General features: G+C 37.8%; 1 protein-coding gene across 3 annotated transcripts in view; it reads left to right on the forward strand.

The window, feature by feature from the left end:
* The window catches only part of ARFGEF1 (ARF guanine nucleotide exchange factor 1), a 94339-nt gene that overhangs the window by 30767 nt on the left and 38679 nt on the right, over window positions 1-24893 (forward strand). For all 3 annotated transcript variants that reach the window (XM_068932563.1, XM_068932564.1, XM_068932562.1), the window contains exons 2-10: window positions 2752-2782; window positions 5650-5806; window positions 6846-6992; window positions 11862-12041; window positions 14026-14299; window positions 14853-14963; window positions 15602-15774; window positions 16614-16747; window positions 20374-20608. In XM_068932563.1, coding sequence (XP_068788664.1) covers window positions 2752-2782; window positions 5650-5806; window positions 6846-6992; window positions 11862-12041; window positions 14026-14299; window positions 14853-14963; window positions 15602-15774; window positions 16614-16747; window positions 20374-20608 — 1442 coding nt within the window. The remainder of the gene's footprint in view (window positions 1-2751; window positions 2783-5649; window positions 5807-6845; window positions 6993-11861; window positions 12042-14025; window positions 14300-14852; window positions 14964-15601; window positions 15775-16613; window positions 16748-20373; window positions 20609-24893) is intronic.

Below are 24893 nucleotides of genomic sequence, written 5' to 3' on the forward strand. Positions count from 1 at the left end.
ATAAAGCATTTCTTATATAGCACTTCCATTAAAGGAAGGTGCATCATTTTTCTGTAAGAAAAAAATATTTTTTCTTTCTCAGAAATCTTGGATTGCCTCTGTGTTCAGTTTGTTTTATCCAGAATTGAAATATCATCTTTCTTTTTTCAGGTTAAATACCGTTTTATGAAATAGGTTCAAAATTGTGGATGGTAATCCAAATATAAAATAGTAAAAATATTTATTAGCCTAACTTCACAGTTGAATTTTTATAACTTTTAAGTGGCTTCTAAATGTGTGTGTTGTTTTAAACAAAAACTTAATATGAAAAAAGAAAACTTTTAAAAGAGTGTTAGTTTTCATCTTTTTATTCACCCAGCCTAATTCAGGCTTAGTAAGACACTTCTGCTGTTGTGTTCGGTGTCTGCCCCACACTTTTTTCATGACGCTGTTGTAATATTTCCTGATGTTTCACAGGCAAAATGTATTATATTTCATTGCCATTACTCTTTTGGATTACTACCTGAGCAGAGTTGTAGGATTCCCTTCATTTCTCTACTACATTACTACATTTCATTCTGTGTTCAAAACAATTAGGTGCTGGGCAAGAATGGGCTCAGTTTAGTTGCTTTAGTTGGAAAGAAGGTGAAGAACATGAAGCCATGCTACAGTGTACCTGTTGGTTGGTGGTGCAGGACAGGCTTCAGAGCACTTTCGGGAGGAAAGTTCGTGGTTGTGAATGTTAAGGTAGGAGGTAAAATAATGAAAGCTACAAGGATGCTGGAAGGGAGGAAGAGAATTTCTGCTCCTTTCTGTTGGTAGAGAATATATCCTCACGTGAGTGAATGGACTAGAGATTAAGGGTAATACTCTGGTAGGAAGACATACTTTGCAAGCGTTTCCTGGACTTTGGCGTCTACAAGAATTGTTGGTTTGGTTTAGTTTTTGTCTTTTGTTGTAACTCTGGTTACTTACCGAGTACTGAATTATTTTCATGTTTTGTTTAGTCCTGGATGTGCCAGATTTGAACCGATTCTGGACTATACCTCTCTCAGATGAAACTAACCCTTGGGTCTTGTCCGCAATAAACAGAAGGAGTGCCAGTCACCTCAGAAATAACCTTTCCACTTTGGGGTGGCATGTGCTCTTTGAGTTTACTTTTTCTCTACATTGAGCAAGTCTGTTCCTTAGATGTACTTGATACTGGGTTTTATCCTCAAATCAATAGGGCTGCTTAATATTGGTAGTGATCCGTGGTAAAATACCAAATTTAGGAGGCTATCTGATGTCAAGTGAAACAGTATAGCTCTGTAAAATGGTAAATATGGGATAGGACACACATGAAGTCTACTTTTGCTGTATGGGAGCTTAGAAATACCAGTTCCTTTTTTCAGAATCAATCAGTACCATTTATTCAATGGCTATACACAAAAATCTAGGTAATGTGTTGCTGTCACTTGATTATACTTTTAAAAGGTAGTTGTTATGCAGTTTTCACAGAATCACAGAATCACAGAATCGTTTAGGTTGGAAGGGACCTCTGGAGATCATCTAGTCCAACCTCCCTGTTCAAGCAGGGTCACCTAGAGCATATTGCCCAGGATCACATCCACACGGCTTTTGAATATCTCCAGCGAAGGAGACTCCACCACCTCTCTGGGCAACCTGTTCCAATGCTCTGTCACCCTCACAGTGAAGAAGTTTTTTCTCAGGTTCAGATGGAACTTCCTGTGGTTCAGTTTTGTGTCTTTTCCTTTTGATGGAAGGAAAAGACTGCGCCTGCATCTGTGTGGTGAAGATTTTTTGTTTTAATATCTCTTGCGTGTTTGACCGGTATTTGATATTAAATTATTTTCCTGATATAACATACATGCTAGTTAAACATACATGCTGGTTAAACATACATGCTAGTTTTGGGAGGAGGGGAGGGTGTTTGATCCTGTATGTTTTTATTTAAGAATGCAATGTTACAGTATAGAGAAGTCAGTCCATGAAAACCAGTATTTCCTGTGATTTGTGTGCGAATTAAACAGAGGATGCAAAGACATGTACTCATGAAATTCACGATGTTTTTTTAAAATTCGTTCAGTAACTTTAAAACTACTTAAAAATATATTGCAAAACGTGACTTAGAATGTCTCGCCAACAGCATTAAACTTGCAGTCTTTTTGTTTTATTTTAACATGGTATGAAATAGAAGTGCTACCTTTTTTTTTTTTTTTCCTCACCCTTAGTCATTACTTTACTATCTAAACGTGTCTAAAAAAAAAAAAAAGAAAAAGCCATGAAGGCTATGTATGTAAGAAGCAGCAATGGTGATTTCTTCACTGGTCATCTGTAAAATCCATGTTTAACAAGTGGCATGTTCTTTATGGATAGCTGAATAGTTCTAACAATATTTGGGTATTCCTCATTTCTATAAACATAATCCTTGAGGAAATTGCAGAAAATTATTCTTTCCTTTCAACACCATAGCACAAATATTAATATTTAAACATAATATGTTATTTGGTTGCATGACTGAATGCAAATGTAAGTGTAGAGTTTTGACTATGATTTCTAATACAATTTTGATACAATTTGCAGCCAATACAAGTGAAGAGTAGAAATTCTTATGAACCTGTTTATAGCCATGTACTTGCTGTTTTAAACTAATCCTGGTTTCAAATAAAGTTTGCCTCAATAGTTTCACTTTCCATCTGTTACAATTTTAATTATATATTTGTGATTATGATGCTGTTTCCATAACTATGCCTTTGTTTCATTTTACAGAGGAAATAAAGACTGAAACAGAAAAGCAAAGGTATGTAATAGTTCATCACATTGAGCAATAGTGCTTTAACTGCTTAAAATGTTTCTTGAGCTTATTATGAATTGTGGGTTATGGGCTCACTCTGGATAGAGTTCTCAGTCTCTTTTGTAAGACTGAGGGTATCCAGGAGTGTGCGAAAATGTGCTACTTCTGCTACTGGCTATTTCAGTGCCAGGCACAGGAGCTGGGAGTTGAGGCAGAAGAGCTTGGAGGGCGCACGCTGAGCTTGTCTGGCCAAGGCGGGCAGGAGCAGGGATCAAGGTTGTATGAGGATTTTGTGGGTAGCAGAGAAAGGAAGTATGGATGAGGAGCCTAAGCTGAGAAGGATTTTGAAAGGGATTCAGAGACCGTGCTGAAGGGGGAATATCTGGAATACAAATAAAAGCCTCAAACTCTGAGGGAGCAGGGGACTGAGGCTGCAGCAGAGGCTGCAGCGGAAATGAGTGGACAAGACAAGAGTAATTTGAAAAGATAAGCGTGTGGAAAGGATCTGATTAGGAAATGAGTATGGAAGGTTCTTTGTTTCTGGAGGTGATTCCTCTAGAACTGAGAACAGAAGCCAAGATTGACGTTCAGCAGTCTTCGTTGTCAACAAGTACAGTTTTAAGTATTAATAAGCTCTGGAATCCATGATTAGTATTTAATTGCATGTTCCACAGGATCTCCTTCCTCATTCAGTGCATGTTGCTCGCTGTGAGTCAGGGTTGTGTTGCGATGGCAGTTTATACCATTTACTGAAAGAATTGGATCAGCAGGCAGAACTGACGATGAAAGTGTTTTTACAGCTTAAAAGAGTAGACTGCTGCCTGGGGACCTGTGTTCTGCCCTGTAACTGAATGCTTATTTTAGGCAAAGCATTTAAGCCACAGTTGTCAAAATTGGCTGCTAGTGGTTTGTGCTTCGTCTTCCGGGCATCTGAGTTGAGATCTACAAGTTTTGGTTTGGGTAGTAGCAGTAGTAGCTTTGTTTCAGAAGATGTAAAGGACTATTTAATATCAAATATGCTTGAACAAGTTAGGCTAATGACTTTTCAAATTGGGCGTGTGAAAATTAATGGATGCATCTGATTGAATTCCTGTGCTTCAGTTCCTATCAGCAAAATGAAGACAATGCCATCAGTTCATAGTGAGGTTGTAAAAATAAGTTTAATGTGTCTGTACGTTCAGGTAATGTTACAACGAGCACTGCATACAGGCTCATTTGGAAAGTAATAATTCGTAAGTTTTGCTTAACGTAGTGTAAATAAAGCGAAAGCTCACATTTTGAAGAATGAGAAGAAAAAAATGCTGAACGTTAAATATTCAGTAAGTGATATTCATTCTAGGCACTGAATATGGAAAAGTAATAGCTGGTCCTGTAGTTAAATACCATTCTAAAACTAATGCAAGAGCTGAATTATAATAACATATAAAGCCACTTCTGAAGTTTTGGGTGCTTGACTTCTGTCCTAGTAATTTTTTTAGGTTATGGCTTTTGTGTAGAATGGCTGTAACTCTTACCTGTGTATATACATGTAGTAAATAGATTTTGATTTCTTTTCTTCAGTGGTATCTTTATTCTGACAGTAGATCTTCAGCGGTCTTTTGCTGCCATGAAGGCATTGCTGGACCTGGTAACTGTGAATGCGTTTAGCCTGTTCTTACCGTAGAGCCAAACTGTTCTTTGTAGATGCAGTAGAAAATACTCTTTTTCTAGGCCTTAGACTAGGGAAACCTCTTAGTTTATCAAATTATTTTCAGCCTCTTATTTCTGTAAGTGAAATTCATATATTCTAACAAATATTAAGCGCTTTATATGATGAGTGTTTAGATTTTTTTCCCATCCCCGTTCTAGGAAGTTGGTTTCACAGCTAGGCCAGAGTGCCTTGAAAAATAAATCATTTCTACCTGCCAAAAGTTTTGCATGGAAAAAATGCTAGTAGTAATTTATTGCTATTATTATTGTTATTATTATTACTACTATTTTACAGACTTTTTACCAGGAGCAGTGTTTGGCAGCGGGAGGGAGGGATGTGGAATAGAAAAGGACAAGCTGACTTACATAACTGTGTTACACTGCGGGTGCTGCCAAAATCCTTTTAAAAACTCACCGTTTGATATATAGATCAGCTTCTTTCTGTGACTGGTATGTAAATGTCAGCCTGTTTCGTAATCCTCATGCTTGGTGTATTCCTTAATGGAAGAAAGCTTTGTGAGGTACAGTTTCTCACCGTCAGCTGGAAAAAGCAGCTGCAGTTCTTTCTTGGCTGACATAAAGAAGCAAAGACCTTTTGGGATTAATTCAGATGTTTGCTTCAGCAGACTTTTTCCTGGAAGATCCCTTCATCACATTGGTTAGTTTGAGGTTTTCTCAGATTTGTATAGTTACAGTCTTTTCAGATACTTTACCCGAGTGGAGTATATTGGTAACCACTGAACTCTTAAATTCCGTGGTGGTGTATTTTTCTCTATTCCAGTAGTAACATTTCTGCCTGGACTTCTCTGGGAATTATTCCTGAACGTGCAAAAACTATTGAATGGGCTTCTCTTCCTCCTCTCTACCTTCACTGTCCAGTTAAGGAGAGGCTTTTTTCTGTTTTCAGAGGAAACAAGTCTTTATGCCTTCAAACCAGCAGGGACCACTGAAGATCTACGTAGAGTGGAAATGAGTAGGTTTGCATGATTCAGAAAGGAGACTGATTCAGTATAAAAACTGTGCAGAATGTTTACATAGACTGTATTACCGTTGTGTTCACTTCATAGAAGGCGTTCTTTCCTAATGTTAATTTTCTTGATACTTTATTTCACTCATAAATGTTGCATTGGTGAGAATTGTTTGTGTGGTCACTTACAGCATCCTAACTGAATCATTCTGTTTAGTCCCCCTCATGGAGATGCGAAGCCTGGTTCAAGCACTCTTCCACCTGTGAAATCAAAGACGAGCTTTATTGAAGCCGACAAGTACTTCCTACCGTTTGAACTGGCATGCCAGTCGAAGTGCCCCAGGATTGTTAGTACATCTCTAGATTGTTTACAGGTCTGTATGAAGATGAGCTTTAACCGTCAGCTACAGAATTTGGGTTTTTGAAGGGGAAGTAGCAGTTATATGTAACAAATAATGTTGTTGTTTTTTCTGTTGTTTTACCTGCTTGCGCACACAACCACAAATAGTTGCACATTTGGATCAATTTTGTTATATCAGTGTACAACTACCTATTTTAATGTGTGTATGTTTCTGTGTATTGAATTGCTGTCAGTAACTTAAATGAAAGACTGAAACGTCACTAGCACAGCAGGCATATCGTTGTCAAGTTCACCTAGCGCTGTTTATACTTGCAGTAAAATATTTGAAACTTGAAACGTTTAGCCTCTCAAAACTCAGAGGTTTGTTGCTCCTGTAGTGTTTTCAGAGCAAGGTCTACAGCAGAGAGTTCTGCCCTTCTCTTCTCCTGAGTAGCCTGACAACAGTGAACTCAATGACTGTATTTACATTCAGAGGCACATGCATACCTGGCATGCTGTCGCGCTGTGATGCCTTGCTACTCTGTATATTTAAGTAGGTAGGCCATGGAGATTTACAAATGTTCTCATGCCTAAGGTGTTTGGAACAGGATTTTGTTAATTTTGTAATGAATACTTTTTCAAAGTACTGAAGGTCTATAGAGAGAAAGAGATGGTAGAACACTAACAAACAGAAGACTAGTTCGTAGCTTGAACAAAAACCGTTTGCGGTTGACTTATTTGGTATTAAAAACATTAGTGTGCTGAATACATAGGAGGACTTGTGTGATATGAGTTATTTTAGAATCCTGGGTGTTTTGAAATAATCTTTAATTACTGAATCAGAACTGAATATTAAGCTTGTTGATAACTTTTATATTGCAGTTGCTGAGTGAAAATTGAATAAATCTGGGGGACTTTAAAAAAAAATCCTTCACATTTTGAGACTTGGGGTAAAATGTACTTTTTAAATTGTTCTGTTCAAATTAATGGTATCAAATGAATTTATATATTTTAATAAAAAGCTGACTTACGTTTTAAGCTTTTATTTCTGTTTTTTTTTTTTTCCCCTCCAGAAACTTATAGCATATGGGCACTTGACAGGGAGTGCTCCAGATAGTACAGCTCCAGGCAAAAAACTAATTGATAGAATTATTGAGACAATATGTGGCTGTTTTCAAGGCCCTCAAACAGACGAAGGGGTTCAACTTCAAATAATAAAGGTAATCTGATTAAATACTACTTCCAGTATTTATAGTAGTGACAGCAGGAAGGTATTCACGGTCTTAGAATTTAAAAGGAGGAATAATGTAATTATTATTATTTTTTTTTTTTAGTATTTTCTCGATCCTGTTTGTTTAAGGTAGAAAATCCTTGTCTTCTGTTTCTTTTTCCACTCTTTCCCATTACACTTTGAGTGAAGTCGTGATTGTGATATGAAGTTTCGTGCACAAAGCGCTGGCTCAGATTTCATTCACAGCGAATCAGTGGAGTTCTCTTAATTGTGCAGAATTCCTATCAAATGATCCTGCATGCCCAGTGGGGAAGGCGGTGATTAAGAAGCAGATTTTTAAATCAATTTAAAAATTGTTTTATGAAATGCAATTAGAGCTGGCAGTCAGTTGTTACCATGGCAGTTTTGTGCTGCTGTGTCACAGACTTGTGCTTGAAGGAGGTCTGGAGTTTCTTTGCATATCTTAGGTAAACTCTGCATGCAGAGCTTGTACAAATTAATGTTTCTGCAGAGCTGTAGCTTTTCTGATTGCACTCAGTAATCCTGGGAATGCCAGCTAATGCACGCTAGCCACCGAATGGATGTGTCATCATCTACTCTTTGAATGACTGTGATGATGAGCAGTAGTGAAGAATACGGTAAAGGGTGGTTAGGAAGAACAGAGTTTGTTACCTAGTGTTCTTGTGCTTAAGTCCTGAGGTGTTGACATGTCTTGCAGAGTAGGTTTACTTTACTGCAAAGGAGATACTTTGTTCCCCTGTTCCTTTTCATAGGTCCAGCCTTTCTTTTCCTTGGCACCCCACTTCTCCAGCAAATAGTCCTAACAGGTGTTAGTTTATGCTGCTCTTGTCCAGATCTGGTGTTCTGGGTGCTCAGGCGTTTTAAGGCATTTCTAATCTTGCACAGGGAAGCTTTTGCCAATTTGGATTTTCAGTGACTCAAATGTGGGTATCTCCTTCTTGCTGGAATGCCTTCTCTCTAAATGCCTGATTATTGTAGTCCTCTCAGCTCTTGATCGATTAGCTGGGCCAAGATGTGAAGAAGATAACCTCCTGCCTAAAAGGGGATGTCTGGGAGCTGAAGTGCTTTCTGTCTGAGAAGACAGTTGAGAATGTTAATTCTTCAACAATGCAAAAACGCATTAAGCGTATAAACTCGTTTAGTGCCTTCATTTTACAACTTTTTAGACTTGGCTAGCTGTCATATATATATTCTTGGAAAAACTGAGAGTATTGTTCTGGTTTTGGTTTCATGTTTTTCCAATGGCTATACACCATAGAAAGCATGAGAATTAGAAATAATTTTCTGGCTGAAAATTATTCCCCCTTACTTCCTTCAGGGGAAATGATACAACTGTTAAGTTGGTCGCGTTTTTTGAAGTTCTGTAACTCTTCAGTTGTGAGCTTTTGACCCAGCTTCCCCAGTACGATTTCAAGGATAGATCGTGTGCCTATTTTAACTGTTTTGTGATCCTGATGATTGGTATACCCTGTAGAAATTGGAATGGCTTCAGGGAGACAGAAGGCAAGAGACCAGGGTCCCCTGCTTTCTGGGCAGGCGCTGTGAAAAAGCTATTACGCACACCACAAGCAGCACTCCCAGTAGGGCAGCTGCATTGCCAGCACGACCTTGATCACTCGGGCACCTTCCTCTCAGGAGGGTTGTCCAGGTTCTGCATGTAGATGGCACCTATGTAGTATGCTGCCCTGGGTCAGGGACCTAGGAGCCAGAGCTGGGTAACAGTTCAAACCTGGTGTTATTTGCTGGCTTCTGGCTGGCTTTCTGATGAACAGCTTTTGAGGTTTTGGTGAAGTCATCCTAAGCGGGTTCCTAGTGACCGAAGCAGCTTCCGCATTCTGAAAGTACCTCTTTCTGACGACTGGCAAGGAAATAATCCTGCTGAGGCTAAGGGGCATAACTTGTCTCTTTTTAGGTATCTAAGCTTAGAGATATGTCTGGCAGTAGTTTGACAGTTGGGGTAGAGCTACTTGAGCAACGTTTTTTCTTTTCTGTCCCTGCTTTTGGTTGCATGTTCTCATCCCTGTAACCGCCTCTTTCTTCATCTGCAAACTCCATGAAGAACCGGGTTGGGAAACTGGCCTTTTCCTCCTTTCCTCTTATAGTTTAGTTGTGGCATCGTTTTGATGTGAAGCTGTGCAAACACTTATTAGAGTATAATGGAGGGGATGGCCAGAGGCAGAAGGGGAGCAGGTAATTAGGCTAGTGCTGCCATTGCAAGTTACTTAATTAAATTATGTTTGAAGTGGTTCCATCAAGAGAGGCTTTTTTGCCCTCAGGCTTGCTCTGCTGTGGCATTTGTGACTTGTGTCTGCAAAGTTGCTCTTGACACCTGCAGAGCTGTTAGTTGAGGTTTTGTTTACATTTCTGTCTGGCCTTTTTGTCTCTGTCTGGCCTTTTTATCCTGTGATAAAATCAACTCTAAAAAAAGGAGAAGTCTATAAAGATAGAATAGAGATGGGGAGAAGGATGGCAGATGAGAGTTTGTGCAAGTATTCTCTCTGCCTAACTGGAGCCTATTGGTGAAAGAGGTGGTCTTCTACCCATGTGTCCCCTCTTCCTGTCTGGTACTCACTGGAAGTATTTCTGCTAAACTGTGAATACTAGAGGAAGAGAAATTGCATTAAGACATGGAAGTGAGCATGAGTAATAGCCTGAGGATTGTTCTTAATTGGCAGGAATATGAAAGATATTAACAAAAGGTCAAAGTTTAAAATGGTGTCGAGTTTATAAACATGGCTAGTAGCCATTAGGGTTTGTCATCTGCAAGGGGTCGTTACCTACAGTGCCTGAGAAGGAAAAAAAAAAAAAAACCAAAAGAAATGATTATTAAAACTTCTGTAGCTATGCTGAACTCCGTAATAGTTAGGCATCTAGAAGGAGATGCCCTGTTGGAAAGACTGAATTCTCAATTTGCATAGAAGATGATTTATTGAATTTGCATCAGTAAGTGAGGCTGCCAGGAAGGATGTCTCTTTGTGTGTGTGTGTATCTGTATAAACATGTCTTCACACACACACCCCCTTATCAGGCGGTGTGAAAATTGCTATGAGCTAACCAAGCTTTAGTACTCACGTCAAGCGGAGCGAAGAAATTTATGAAATTCAGGCTGTTATGCCAGTTAAAATAAAAAAAGTACGTAATCCATCTCTAGCCTTGTCACCTTTTCCTGTTCTGTGGTGGTAGTGAATCATTGCAAAGGGAGACACAGTTAAGGAAGTGGGTATGAATTTCAGCTCAGCGCTTCCTGGTTTTCAGAAGGCCAGTAACACGCAAACCGAATTTGGAGCGGGGAACAGTTCCAGTGCTGGGAGATCTTAATTCCTTTGTTGTGTATAGTTTGCCTTGCTCTGTAATTTTTCTTTAGTTGCTTGGAGGTGTGGTAATTTAAAAACGAAGCTTTCTAGTTGGCGTTTAGGCACTACTGGTTCGTAGGCTGTAGCATGAAATGCTGTTTAGTGGTCGTACAGGTAACAATGTACTCAATCCAATGAGAAATGTAAGCACAATCATCCCTATATGTATCTCTATATATCTTCTGATGATGCAAATATAAAATAAGGACCTAGGGCCAACTGGCCTGGGAGTAGGATTCAGGTCTCCTGAGTGCGTGGTCAGCAAGGTGAGGGTTTGTTTCCTCCCCCTTCCCCCCCCATTAAGCTACACAGTGGTGGGATTTTTTTGTTTGTTTGGGGCAGGGGGTGAGGTTTTTTCTTTTTAAATGTTTGAATGAGAGATGAACGCTTGCCTGTCTGTTGGTGCCATGTTTCGACAGAGATGCTGATAATGTCTGTGAGAAAATTTAGACGTGGTTTGGTGAATACATTATACAACAGTTAAAATAACTTTGCTTTTAATTGGAGAAAGAGACTTTCCAACATACAGGCTTTCTGGTGCTTCCATTTCTCTCCCACTTTCCCTAAGCATCCTATTAAGTCTTTAGCCCTGTCAAAGCCTTTAATGCATAAAACTTCTCCTTAATTTCTGACGTCTTCTACTGGTGTACGATGATTAGTGTGTGCATGTTTGTTCCGTTATGCACCAAATTCTTCCCCCTTCCTTCAACACCCTACTGTACCCCCTCCCTCCCCAGTCTCCCTAGCAATGTCTCTGTGTCCTCACCTTCCATCTGCCTCTCTCTTTCTTTTTAATCCAGCCTACCTTTACCTCGCATAAGGATAATGTGTTCCTTAGTTATGTATTACCTGATTCCCTGATTTTTTCCAGAGGCTTATTTGCATACCTTTTGTAAGATAAGAGAAGCAGAAACTAGCTCAAGTGGAAAGAAAGAAGTGAGTTTCTACAGAGAAGAAAACACAATGTTCTAGCAGATGTCCAAAGAGAGTGTTTAGAATGGGTAGTAGTCCCAATAGTAACTGCCTAATCACATACTCAGTCTTCGTTCTTCACACTTGCTTTTATTTTTAAAGTAGTTTTTGAACCCTCTGAATTACTTTCTGTATTTTAACCAGTAGTCTGTTGTTCGTGTTTTGTGACTAGAAAATTCTAGGGTGTTTTTTAACCACGTCTTGAAAACTCCCATTGGTTACTTCTTGCTACTACGTGCTCTGAAAAGAATTTGAGTATATTTCCTAAGTATGTCGGTGAAGACACTCTCAATTTAATATAACTGGTATGTGTGATGTTCAGATATGACTATGATGCTACATGGGAAAACGTGATTAAACTAGAGTTCAAGATAAGTACTTATTGCTTTATATTTAAGAAGTAATCCATTGCTGATATTTATTTGCACGCTGTTTCGCTGAAGAGAAAAGTTCTGACTGGAATGTGTGTGTATATATGTGTATGTGTGTACAAATTTTTTTTTTTTTTAAAGGCTTTGCTCACTGCAGTAACATCTCAACACATAGAAATCCACGAAGGAACGGTGCTGCAGGCTGTAAGAACATGTTACAATATCTATCTAGCAAGCAAAAACCTCATAAATCAAACCACAGCCAAGGCCACTCTGACACAGATGCTGAATGTCATATTTGCACGTATGGAAAATCAAGCAGTGAGTATCTTGGAGTCTTTAGTCTCTATAGAAAGAAAGTAGTTCTTTAAAAGCAAACTACCGTGAGAGATTTGTTTTTTCATTATTGGTAAAGCTGATAGTCTTTCCTAACTTAAACCCCAGGTGAAGTACTTTGTTAAAAAACTGTAAACTTGCATTGTTCCTTTTGTTTTGCTCTCAGAAATTGGTGTGAAATGTGTTGGGGCATGTGTGGGTGTGTGTGCGGAATTTAAACGTCTCATATTGGGCCTCTATAGTTAATGGATATATTTGACTTCAGTTGCTATTCTCAAGCTGTCGAGAGATGCAGTGCTACCTGTCTTCATAAGAGTGCATATGGAGTAAAGTAGTGTTTGTGGAATGCTCAAATGTTGTTGTGATTATAAGCACTAAAGGAGTAATCCATGATAAAAATAATACTTTGCAATCGTGTAATCATTTACATTCTTGTAACGTTTCTATGTGTGTAATAGCCAGAAAGAGACACCTACCAATATGTCACCGAAACTGTCATTGTGAGTAATTAGCAGGGACTCCAGCATATGCCTTGTGCCTTCTACTGCTGATAGTAATGATCAATAAGACAAAATAATTGTTATAGTTCCTGTAAAAGCCAGGTGGACGCCCAAGTCAGATAACTGCTTGAATTCCTAGTTACTTTTAGAAGTAATTCTGCTGCATTATTGCAAACTCTAGCAGTTTCCTTTCAGGATATGTAGTGGATATAAGTTTGCACTTACTTTTTTCTTAGAAGCAACTATTTATTGGTACGTAATACCATCACAGTCAAATATTTACAATACATTTTATTTATGGTAAGTCAAGGCACAAGCCATGCAATACATAAGTGCTTTGAGAGATCTGTGCAGTTAGTGTCTTTTTAAACGACTTACTGTAGGATAGGGTTTATGGAGGTGGAGGTCTTTATTTTTGCCAGGCTGTGTATCCAGTCTTGAACATAATTTTATACATGCTTCTGCTTGTCTTGCACACACAGGACAGTTCTTTTAATATGCGAGCTAAGAAATGGTGAAAGCAATTATTTAATCTGTTATTTGAAGGGCTGCGTCTGCTCAGAGATGTATAGCGCCCTGAAAGATGTGGTATAGAAAGCTTTAAGTGGAAGAGTAAATGGTAGAGATTATAATTAAGTTACAAAACTTTTGGTAAATGCTGCATTCTCCAGGATAGAAAGATAGAGCATCACCTCAAAGAACAGTGCTTTGCTTTGGTTTGACTTCCGTTGCTGTTGCCCAGCTCTGAGTCATATTACAGGTTCCAGTCCAAGAAAACATGAAAGCAAAATAATCTTTATCTTACAATTTTAAGTTGACACGGTCATTTCTTCCTAAGGGTCTGCCTTCTCCAGCGTTTTGCAAGTGTTGCTCTTCTTTTTATTTTCTACTGTAGCTTTTTTTCTGGATTTTTGTTTAGTCATTTTGCCCTTGTTACTTTTTTAAGTCTTTCCCATAATACAACAGGCTCATAGTATAGCAGAAGATGACTCTTAAGTTCCCCTATGTCTGTCTTTGTGAGATCTTTAAGAAACAAATAAAAAACCAAAAATAAAAAACCAAAACAGAACCAAAAAACAACCCCCCCAGAAGCCCTGCCTTGATGTTTCTTCATGCCGTCATCGTATACTGTCAGACCTCCAGGTTGAACTTAGGTATAGGGCAGGCAGACAACTTCTGTTTTTGTAGCATGTCTAATGTAGTCATCCATTTCCATAGTGAAGATATGGTAAGTGTAACGTGCATAGCTGGGAAGCAGCCCTCTTACGAAAGGTTTATCCTGTGATAACAGAAGTAGTTGTAATAATACAAATGATGCATTGTCTTAAACTCTTATGGCTTTATTTAAGGTAGTGTGTAAGCAGAAACAATAGACGTTACATGTTAATGAAACAATATATACACTATGTATACAGCTCATTATTTTGTTCTCATGATAGAATTTTTGTGCATTTGCAATTTTTTTGTAGCTTCAGGAAGCCAAACAGATGGAAAAGGAAAGACACAGACAGCAGCACCATCTACAGCAGTCTCCAGTAAGCCATCATGAGCCTGAGTCACCTCAGATGAGACACATTCCAGCACAGCCTGATCAGCTGTCTAAAGAACATGAGAGGGAGCTTGACCACAACACGAGTGATTTGGACAAGAACCTTCAAGAAGATACGGAGGCAGAAAATGGGTCTGATATTTCTAGTGCTGAAAATGAACAGACAGAAGCTGACCAGGCTACAGCAGCAGAAAGTAATCAGCCTGTATTTGTTTCATGGAGGGAGGGAATAGGTCTGTAAAAAGAGAGACTGAGGACAATCCTTTTCTTTTTTTTTCTCTCCTAAGCTTGTAGTTAGGCACATAGCTCTTTTTCACATAGCTGACTAATAGAGAATGCCTCTTGGCCTTGTTATAACTGCCAAGTTTCATCAGGAATATCATTTATTCCTACATTTTATCTGTTGTGGTCGCTGTAGGAAAGATGCCAGTTTGCACCTCTGTAATGTTGAGAAAGTTTTTGAAAATAATATTTGAGGAACAGTAACTTTTTAGTGTTTAACTTCTGTGAAAATACAAAATTGATGTATTTTCTGCATAGGTCTACGTGTTACTTACCGTTTACAAGTTAAATGCTGGGAAGTTCATTTCTCAGTTACTGTTTTCAAAACATCCAAACGCTGCTTTTTTTTTAAATGTATACTCCCCTATCCATAGATCTGTTATTGTTAAGTGTTAAATATAGGCAAAATACTTCCTTAATTTCTGAGCTTCTCAGTAATATTTGTTTGTTTTTGGTTTTTTTAAGATCTTTCTAAGGCTGATGGAGGAACGTATGATGGTGAAAATGAATGTGAAGAGAAGGCACAAGAAATTGTACAAAGTATTGTGCAGGAAATGGTGAACATAGTAGTTGGAGGTATTACATCCATATCGATTTATCTGTCTATTCAGTAATGACTGCAGTCTGAAGCCTGACATTAAGAATTACTTGAGCACTACTGACTATTTAGCTAAAATATACCATGATTTAACTAACATTTACGTGTTAAAGAAAGCTTTTTCAGTTGTCTGACCTTAGTTGTGCGTTATTTGACAATAAAATGGATGAGATTTCAAGTATTAAAAATACTTTTTTTGACTTGTGATATTCATTTCTTATTAGATTTCTCAGAATTCTTGTTCATTATATTTTTCTGTTCTGTGCCCACATAAACTCCTCACAGTGGGCTTGTCTCTGGAACAGTGATGAAGCACGTTTTTCAGTTTGTTGGAAAGTATATACAAAATTAATGACTTTTTTTTTTCCCAGCGCTTACTGGAAACTTGGTAGAATAGTGAACCTAGCACTATAAAGTTCCAAGTCACCTTCAACTGTAGTGTTCATTAGTGGGAATTAGAGAGTATTCAGTTTTTTAAGGATATAATGTAAATTTTTCCTTAAGCTCCTTCTTACCGTGTGAAACTTCAATTCTGGTTGATTTAGTATTTAAAAGCTCTTTTTACTGTGCATTCTTACTTAACATTTGGGTTTATTTTTTATATCTTTTCTAACAGATGTAGAAGGGACTGCTGAAAGTGCAAGTGCTGATGGCACAATTGTAACATTAGAGGACGGCAGTGACAGTGAAAACATTCAGGCAAATGGAATTCCAGGGACTCCAATTTCTGTTGCTTATACACCATCTTTACCTGATGACAGATTATCTGTCTCTTCCAATGACACTCAGGTACAGGCAAATGCAAATTAGGAAATGCTGAAAAAAGACTGATTGAGATAGATGGATTTTTTTTCCCCAACAGTTCTGTAGAGGATGTTTAATGTAATTCCATAAAATAACTTACTCAGATGAGTTTCAAGTGTTAAATCGTGTTCTAAGCTTTATTACATTTTTAATACCTTCTATTTTATCAGGTGTCAGCATGTGTACAGTATCTATTGACAGAGGGTCTCTGCTGTCAAGTGTAGTAAATAATTAAGTTTGGGAAGAATAGATTTTAAGCTTGCATGACCCATGATTGTAGTTTTTTATGTCATACAAGCTGAAGATAACATGAAGATAGCATTAAACGTGTTGCTCATATAAGCATTTCTTATATCGGGAACAGTAGTACAGACTTGCAAGAACTTGGTAGTAGGCATTGGTATTGTACCCTGAAAGTTTTACCAGATGCATCTTGCCACAGATGTGTAACTGCTTGTGTTCTAGTGAAATCCAAGGGCTTTTTTTCTTTGTTTTTTTGATTGTTTTAAATCAGAGTTATCTACTGAAAACTACTGAAGGCAATTCTGTGCGAGTTACCTTGTTTACACTTGACTGATCTAAGTTTCTGGTGGTCTTTATGTAATTCTGACTTCTTACTGAGATGGTAATTTTTATTAGTAAGTTTGTTTATTTTAATGGCACTGCAGAATACTACTTTTTTTAATTTAATCTTGAGACCATCAAATTACAGTGAATTGGTTATATTTGTATAATGTCTTAACTTCTTGTTGCTAGGAGGTGGGGATTTCCCTACACACCCTGCTAATGCAAAATGGAATACTGAAATATGTTAACTTCTTTAGGAATCTGGAAATTCTTCAGGACCTACCCCTGGTGCTAAGTTTTCCCACATTTTACAAAAGGATGCCTTCCTTGTATTCAGGTCACTGTGTAAACTCTCTATGAAGCCCCTGTCAGATGGACCTCCAGATCCAAAGTAAGTAGAAATAAGAGTTCTCATAATGAGCCTTTTCTATTTTAAAAATAAGTTACTTAAATATTTTTGATAATCTTCAGTTATTCAGAGAACAGCAGTGTGATAAAAGAGCCTAGAAACCTTGAAAAAGTACTTTTATGTTTTAGTGCAGCTTTTGTATGTTAAATGAAAATAACTTTTCTTACCCATCTACCTCTTTAGAAGTCTCTTAAAAGTCTTACAGTTCTCAGCAATCTTACACTGCCTGTAAGTACCTAATAGTCTTCCTAGCTGTTGTGTATAACAGTTTACATCTAGCAGGGTTTGTAAAGAAATTTTTCAGGTATCTTTTGGTCTCAGCTGTTTTTACTCTGCTTTTAAGTAACACCTAGGATCATAACCATTCTCATTTCTGCCCTGCAGTTTCTTTTATCTCTTGCATATTGAGTATTCAATATGCACACCAACTTACTTTGTCTTAATATAAGCTCTTCACATTGACCTAGTACTGGTTATGACAAATTTGTGCTACAGTGTTCTTCATTCGCGTGTTCAGGTCGGACAGTTTTGACAGCCATGTCAACCAAAACAAAAATGTTTTGGAAACAAGGTCTTTATTTGTCTGTTTTGGAAATTTTTGCCATCTGACTGAAGATACTATATTTTCAGTTTGCCTGAGAGAACTGTTTGTTGTAAAACAAAAAACTCGTCCTATCTAGGATGCCAGTGTTTGAGTTAGTCGTGTCTGTTGGCACAGAAGATTGCATTTCTGATCTTGAATAGAATGTATATGCATCTTTTTTGCATGTTAGGAACAGTTTGCAACAATTTTCAAGAGGAGTGCCTTTTTTTTTTTTGCCACAAGAAGTTAAAATTCTAAAATGACTTCTGATGAATATCAAAGGCGCAATATTCTTTAAATAACATCAGCTTTACTGTTTCGTGTTCCCACTTCAAGTCAGGTAGCTTTAAGTCGGCTTAAATTTAATCATTGATACCAGTGTGGTGGGTTTAATAAGCTGAAGAAAAAGTAATGTAATGGAAAGGATTTTGAAGGTTTGGTCTAGAATCTTTTCCACGTGGTCATCTAGTCATGCACTTTGGAAAGTCAGAAAATCTGAGAAGGAAGGTTAGGGGCCTGAGGTTTTTTCCACCCTTTGCTAGAGAATTTGTCTTCTGGTAAGTGCCATAAAAATTCTGTGATTTAAGTCAGCTCTGTGAGGTTAAGAATACTATTTATTAAAGGCTTTAATGGATTAACTCACTCTGGAAGAGCTGCTGTAGCTATTGAGGCACTTGAAACCATTTGAATCCATGGAGTCCTTGATGTGTATGTTAGAGCTGATTAAGCTCTTATAGATAAATTAGGGAACTGGCATTTAGGACAAGACTTAGCTGCCAAGGAATTCGAAGATGTTCTATGTTTGGAGAAGTGCCTAAAATTTATCTTGGTTCTGAGGCACTGGTGGCTTTTTTGTTGTAATTGGAAGAGTAGGCATTAGGTTATCCACAGCATTTAAAAAAAAAAAAAACAAACCCTGTATATCTCTATCTATAAATCATCTTGCCAATGATATTAGCTATGAAATTTTTAGGGAAAATACTTTTACATTTTAGGTAACTGGACATGGAGCTTTAACTTAAACACAGGAGAGTAGGAGTAGAGATCTAGGTTATACTCCTTGGGGACATGCTTAATGCCTTTATATTCTTTTCCCCGGTATAAAATAAGATGGGAGAAAATACTTTCCTTTAGAGAAACGTCCTGAAGGTTCGTTTATTAGGTTTCAGCCCTTGAGATTGTTTTAGGCTAAAGTGAGTTTTCACATCTTATGAAGCTGGTGAAGCCAGCAAGTTAGGACTTGGCTCTGAATTGGCGCTTGCTTGAAGAAGGCAATATCTAAAACTTAAATATGAAGAGAATATCTAACAAAATTTTTATGCTTGACAGCAAAGCATGTTTATCTGAGCAGGTTTGTAGCTCGATGCAACATGATGCAAAATCAAGCCTTTTACATCAAAGGATAGTGCTACCCAACTAGATGGAATGCCACACAAAGCCCAGAGTCAAGCGTTTCCTTGAAGAACTGTCACTGAGAGCGTTTTTCAGGGTGTTTACTTTGACTCTGGGGCCCATTAGGACGAATGAGAGGAAGAGGTGGTTGGGTCTTCTCAGCTTAGAGCGTACGATGAGGGACAGGACAGAATATAGCTCTGTGCAACAGGCCCCCACACAGATGAATAATAGAAACTCTTAGAGGAAAGGGCACTTGCTTACAATAAATGCTGAGAAACTCTGAGCTCAGAAGAAGGATGAGATCTATGTACGAGAGAGTCTGTGTCGTATAACTATTTCTTCCTCTCCTATCAGAATGCTTATTTTTTTGAGGCATTTTCACTGAAAGGAAAGTGACTGCAAGTTTTTGAGGTCTTGGGTGTTAATTTTAAGGTCAATTTGACTGTTGTATTTTGTATCTCAAAAGTGTCCTCAGACAAGTCTTACGCTTGGGAGTATATTTTAGGGAGTTTGAAAGGGTGGCAGAATGATTCCCCCCACCCCAGCCCTCTTCCCTTGCAGGCATGCAGAAACCATTGAGTTCATTCGTCACATATTTGTTATGAATTTATATTTTTTTGTAGCTAGATTGGAATGGCTTTTTTTCATTAAACTGGTATTTTTGCAGAATACCAGTTTTGGCAAAAATCCAACTATTGCGTGTGTCATGTTGGTTAGAAGAGTGCCTTATCATATCTGGGCTGTATATGGGAAAAATTTGCTTTCATTGTTCCTCATATTTCATAGCTGTCATCCATCAGCGAGTGGTTGTTCCATGAAAGCTGTGGTCTGGCTTTTTCATGAAAGCCATTTGTGTTTATATACCCCTTCTGAAGAACAAGGATAGTCTTTTTTGAGATGATCAGAAGTGGGAAGGAGCATCAGGAAACTGAGGAAAGAATGCTTTCATCCAGAATACTATTTGAATTGCATTATGTCTTTAAAGATGATGTTTTGCGATTGCCACATTTATGATAGGCATGTTATATATCTTAACTGCTCTTGGAGTGAGACAGGTGACTGACATACACTGTAAAATACCATATTTAGGGAAAAGAGAGGTTGCTATGTTGGGAAGAAATTGATCAGGCAGTAGAGCTGTTGTCTTTATGGTCCTTCAGCTCTCTTTCCATGCTTGTGGAAACAGAGAAAAAGGAGGAATCTCTTAAGCTGCTTGCTTTCCCCTTTTGGTAGTTCGAATTCTGCAGATGGGATGGAATCTTTTAGATAGGATCCTCCAAAGTCCATTAAGAGGAAAGAACACTCCCTTCATCATCTGACTAAAAGTGCGCAGTGTTGCCTATCTTTCACTGTTGAGAGGTGCAGCTCTACAGAAGAGTAACTCAATAGTAATGGAAAGAAACAGTAACTGGAAAAGCCTATTCTTCCCCATGTTCTTGGCTGAAAGGTGACTACTTAACCAAATATGTTCAACGTCTTTTTATTGCTCTTTCTAAACAAAGTTTTCAAATTTGTGTTTATTTCACAGATGCTCCACATATGTTATCATAGTGACAGGGTGGTTTTTCAAAAGAATGCCTTAATTTTTATAACTTGCATGTGGTTCATATGCTCTATTATTTTATTCTAGGTCTCATGAACTGCGATCAAAGATTCTTTCATTGCAGTTGCTTCTGTCCATTCTGCAGAATGCAGGACCTGTCTTCAGGACAAATGAGATGTTTATTAATGCTATTAAGCAGTATCTTTGTGTTGCACTGTCAAAAAATGGAGTCTCATCGGTTCCAGAAGTTTTTGAACTTTCACTTTCCATATTTCTTACTCTCCTCTCAAACTTTAAGACTCATCTAAAGATGCAAATTGAGGTAGGTCTAATTTAAAAGGGGGTTTTAGGTGTCTGTCTGCATTTGTATGTAGTTTGGTCTTAGAGAAATTTGCCCAAGGACAATGGCCATGCTTACAACAATGCTCTTGAAACCTCATTCAAGTATAATAGACAGCAATATTTCCTTTGGGATACTAATAGAGTAAATAAAATTTACTCTGTAACATCAAAGGTAATGTGACACTTCAGGTGTTGTCAAGTTGATTGGTGAAGTAGAAGGTGATAGGAAAACTTAGTTTAAAAAAAAAAAATCTCTATTTTAGCTAGAACATAAAATGAACTCTCTAATAAGAAGTAACCCGTTTTGTTAACATCTGTTATTAAGTGATGAAGATGAAGAGATCATACCAGACAAAACATGCTTTGATTATTTTGTGATTAAAGTCGGTTTTTATGATCATAACTTATGGTACCCATACTCACTACTACTACTACTGTATGAGTTACGATCCTCCATAAGCTTGGTTAACTAATGTTCAGTGATGCAGTTAGGAAGTTTTATTTCTACGCTACATGATACAAAGTAAGAAGCTGAGTACGTTTGTAAAAACTAATGTATGTTTTTTTTTTTTTCAAAGAAATTTTAGAAGAAAATTCATGTCATGAAATGCTATGTGGACTCTCTTTGAGGTCACTTGAACTGATTCTTTTTTGGGGGGGTGGAGGGAATCCCAAATATTCAATTATTGTAGCTACTTTCCGTAGACATCAGGGCCTACATTAATATATGTTCTAGATAAGATCTTATTTCCTCAGGTCTCAAAAGTTGTGCACACTGTTTCGCTCCTTGGATCAAAAGTAGAGAAGAGTCCTTTTTTTTTTTTTTTTTTTTTTTTTTTTTAGCAATAAGAATTGAGTTATCTGAGACCTGATAGACACAAACGCTGAGAATTTTCTCACTATATGAGTGTATTCTAAGTTGTTGGGGAAAGAAAGATGTATGGAGGAGCTTAGTTCCTGACTTTTAATTCTTGTGCCATAGGGCATGTAAGGGTTTGAGCAACTAGTTTGAAAGGTTTTGTCTATTTGAACTGTCTGGTTATACTCTTTTGTGTCCTACGTGGTAAAGATCTTACTTCTGTGGTGAAGAAAGTAGTAACGCTGGGCAGTGGGCTGTTACTGTTCATTTTGATAATTGTATACTTTGGAAGTTGATGCAAATACCAAAGCCAACAGATTGCCTGGTAAGTGCGGAGGTTAAGTACATGAAAAGGTCTTGGGAAATGCTGATAACGTTCCTGCAACAAGGACCTTGAATTCACAAATTGCTTCACGTAGCATAGATGTCATACTATGCTAGCTTAGTGATAAGTCATAGCAGGTGTGGAAGAACTTAATTTTGCCAGTACTATATCAAAAAGCTTTCATGTTCTTGTCACTTAGGTTATCTTGATGGCTTTTGGGGGAAGAAGCAATACGATTTCCAGTATTTGTTTGAGGATAGCTTAGATAGAAATACAGGTTTAGTGATTCGTTGAATATGCCTTGAAATATGATACATCTTGAAGACTCTTGAGACAAACTGTGCATGCTATACTATAGCACATGCACAGTGTTCACATCATGCAGGCTGAGCAGAGCTACTCTTCCAGTCATCCAACCTGCTGCCTGGAAAATGTTGGGCTTGATACCTGCTTGCAGAACTTATCAGTCAGCATCTAGGTGGTAAATATATTGCAGTCTGGCTTACCCAACAGAAATTTGAGGAGCTTCCATCACTGCTGTCCTCTCCTTAAGTTCCAAACAAAAAATGGCGATATGGCTGAGAAAACTTGGATATAGAATACCCAACATTATTGTAGCAGCTTTTAGAAAATACTAAAATTAGGGTTATCACAGGATGTCAGGGCTGTATTTTTTTCTTCACAAATATGAAAGCCAAAAGCTTGATGCTGCCAGTGCTGCCATTTCTATCATTATGAAGCACAAGGGACAGCAATTTTGAGAAATCTATTCGTTTTTTTTTTCTTTTCTTTGTATTTTGTTTTCCTCCTGGATGTCGGCTAAGATTTCCTATTCTTCCAGCTACTGATCCTACAGGTTATACAGAAGACCTGGGGAGACAAGTAGATAGAACCATATTTGACTAGTGACTTTAGTAAGTTCTAGAGCTGTAAGGAATGCCATATGCTCCAATTTATAATATGCAAAATCTATATTTTAGGATTGAGGCAGCATTCTTTGTCTATGTAAGAAATGTTGGCGTACTGAAATTTTAGCAGCTAATTTCAGATTGTGTTGAGAGTGGCCAAGGGGTGGTGCTTTTCACTTAAGCTCTTCAGAACATCCGTCTTTGCAATTTAATTTTCAGATAGTACTGCCCTCTATTAGTCTGAATGTTACTGGAAATTTTCTGTAGCTGCATTTCTGAACAAGACACCAGATACATTTGCAGTAATGCATGGGCCACCTCTGACACTGGCAGTAGGCCACTGTTTGAGGGGCCTCCTCCCCTTCCTTTGCCGCTCCTTTTTTGCTTAATGTTTTCTTGGCAATCAAGTCATCAGTTTCAAGGGATTTGGGGGTGTCATTCAGCTAAACTACTCCTTCTACCCCTCCAAATGAGCTGTCTGTTTTCTATTTTCAGTTGACCCAAATGAAACCATGAGGTCTTTTCTGATGTGCTAGGAACAGGCTCCGCTAACTCTATGATGTCATTTATAGTAAATAACATAGTGATAGATATCACTGTAAGTATCTAAAATGTAAAGTATCTGTAAAGCTTTGAGAGAAGTCGTTCATCCCAAGATATGCTTTTCCAAAATTGATACCAGAAGCAAGAAGTTTGCTCTGCTTCAGAAGTGTAGAGATTTAAATAAGTTTGTTCATAGTATGCAGGCCTTCCAGCTAATTTCTCTTGTAGCTTGCAGCTTTGGGTTTGATGTGTATAGTTGAAACTTTTGTCTCTGCTCCAGCAGTGATTTCTTTTTTTTTTTTTTTTAATTCTCTACCATGAAATAATAATTTTCCTGATTCCTGAGTGTGTCAATAGCATTATTGTCTTTGAGTAAAAATTCAGAAAACAGCAAATGTGCAGCTAAGAATCGCTCAGAGCATGATGTTTAATAATTTCATGTCTTCCTCTGCTTGGATTCCATAAAGCTGTGGCTAAAGTCAGTCTAATATTGTACATAATTGTAAGTACTTGGAATAGTGTTCCACTTGTATTCATTTTGATCTACCCTGATACGTGTTGAACTCCATATGCTTTCTCGGAAGGCTTTCCTTAATTAAAAAAAACAACTTTGAGACTGTGCTGTTTTACCTCTTTTTCGAGGGCAGGGCAATGGAAATAGCTTACTATCAAAGTTGCTTAAAAATCAATGTTGTGGGTTTTTTTTTTCCCAAAATAAATATATGATTTAAAGCTACCTGGCTGATAGCATAAAATCTCTATAAAGTTCTGTGATGTAAGGGAACATTTAATATTAAAAACAAAGCTAGTAATACATTTGGATGTTTGTCCTCTACTCTCAGAGAAGAGGAACTCAATGGCTTGGGACTGTTAGTATTCTTGAAAAAAAACATGCACTGGTGGATTTGATAGCCACAACTGGCTTAGGAGAGGTGAAATCTCAGAAGTGTAGAAGTGATGTAATGCCATGTAGCAGTTCACATTTTGAGTTCTTAGCACTCTTACAGCAGTCACTGCTTACGCTAGAAAAGAAGTCAGAACTAGCGGCTAAACGTGTGCAGCTGAAATAAGACGACTGATGCCAGTGGAACTGGTGGGAGCTCATTGAGCAGGGGAAGAGTAGTCTCTGTTCCAAGCGAAGGCATCTGTCCTGAAGCACTTTCAGGGAAGACTAATGTCTGGTTTAAGAATGAGAGATTTTTCTTACGAACAGAGGTGCTGCGTTTTATATGCTATGCCTAACCAGTGCTCTCCCTCCAGTACACTGATACTATAGAATGATTCTCATGTGTCTACTAGGTGTTTACCTTCTAATGAAGGTCTGGTGCTTCAAATTGACATTGTTGGCTGTTTGTTATTTCTGTGCCGTTATATTTTCACCTCTTAGAGAAAATCTTTCATGGTGAGGTAATACCTCCTCTTTAAAAATCCCAAATGATTTGGAAATCTAACAGCAGTTTATAGTTTGTTGGGCTAAACTGTCCTTCTGGACTTCACAGCATTCACGGTTCTGCTTTTAATGATCAGAATATAAACAAAATTGCAACTGGACAGAAGTGCACAAGTACACAAGGTCCTAATTTGAAGTCCTACTTCCAACGCATTAAGGATAAGTAAATTTGTATTTCCT

Source organism: Struthio camelus, chromosome 2 (assembly GCF_040807025.1).
Source record: "Struthio camelus isolate bStrCam1 chromosome 2, bStrCam1.hap1, whole genome shotgun sequence".
In the NCBI taxonomy this organism is placed as follows: domain Eukaryota; kingdom Metazoa; phylum Chordata; class Aves; order Struthioniformes; family Struthionidae; genus Struthio; species Struthio camelus.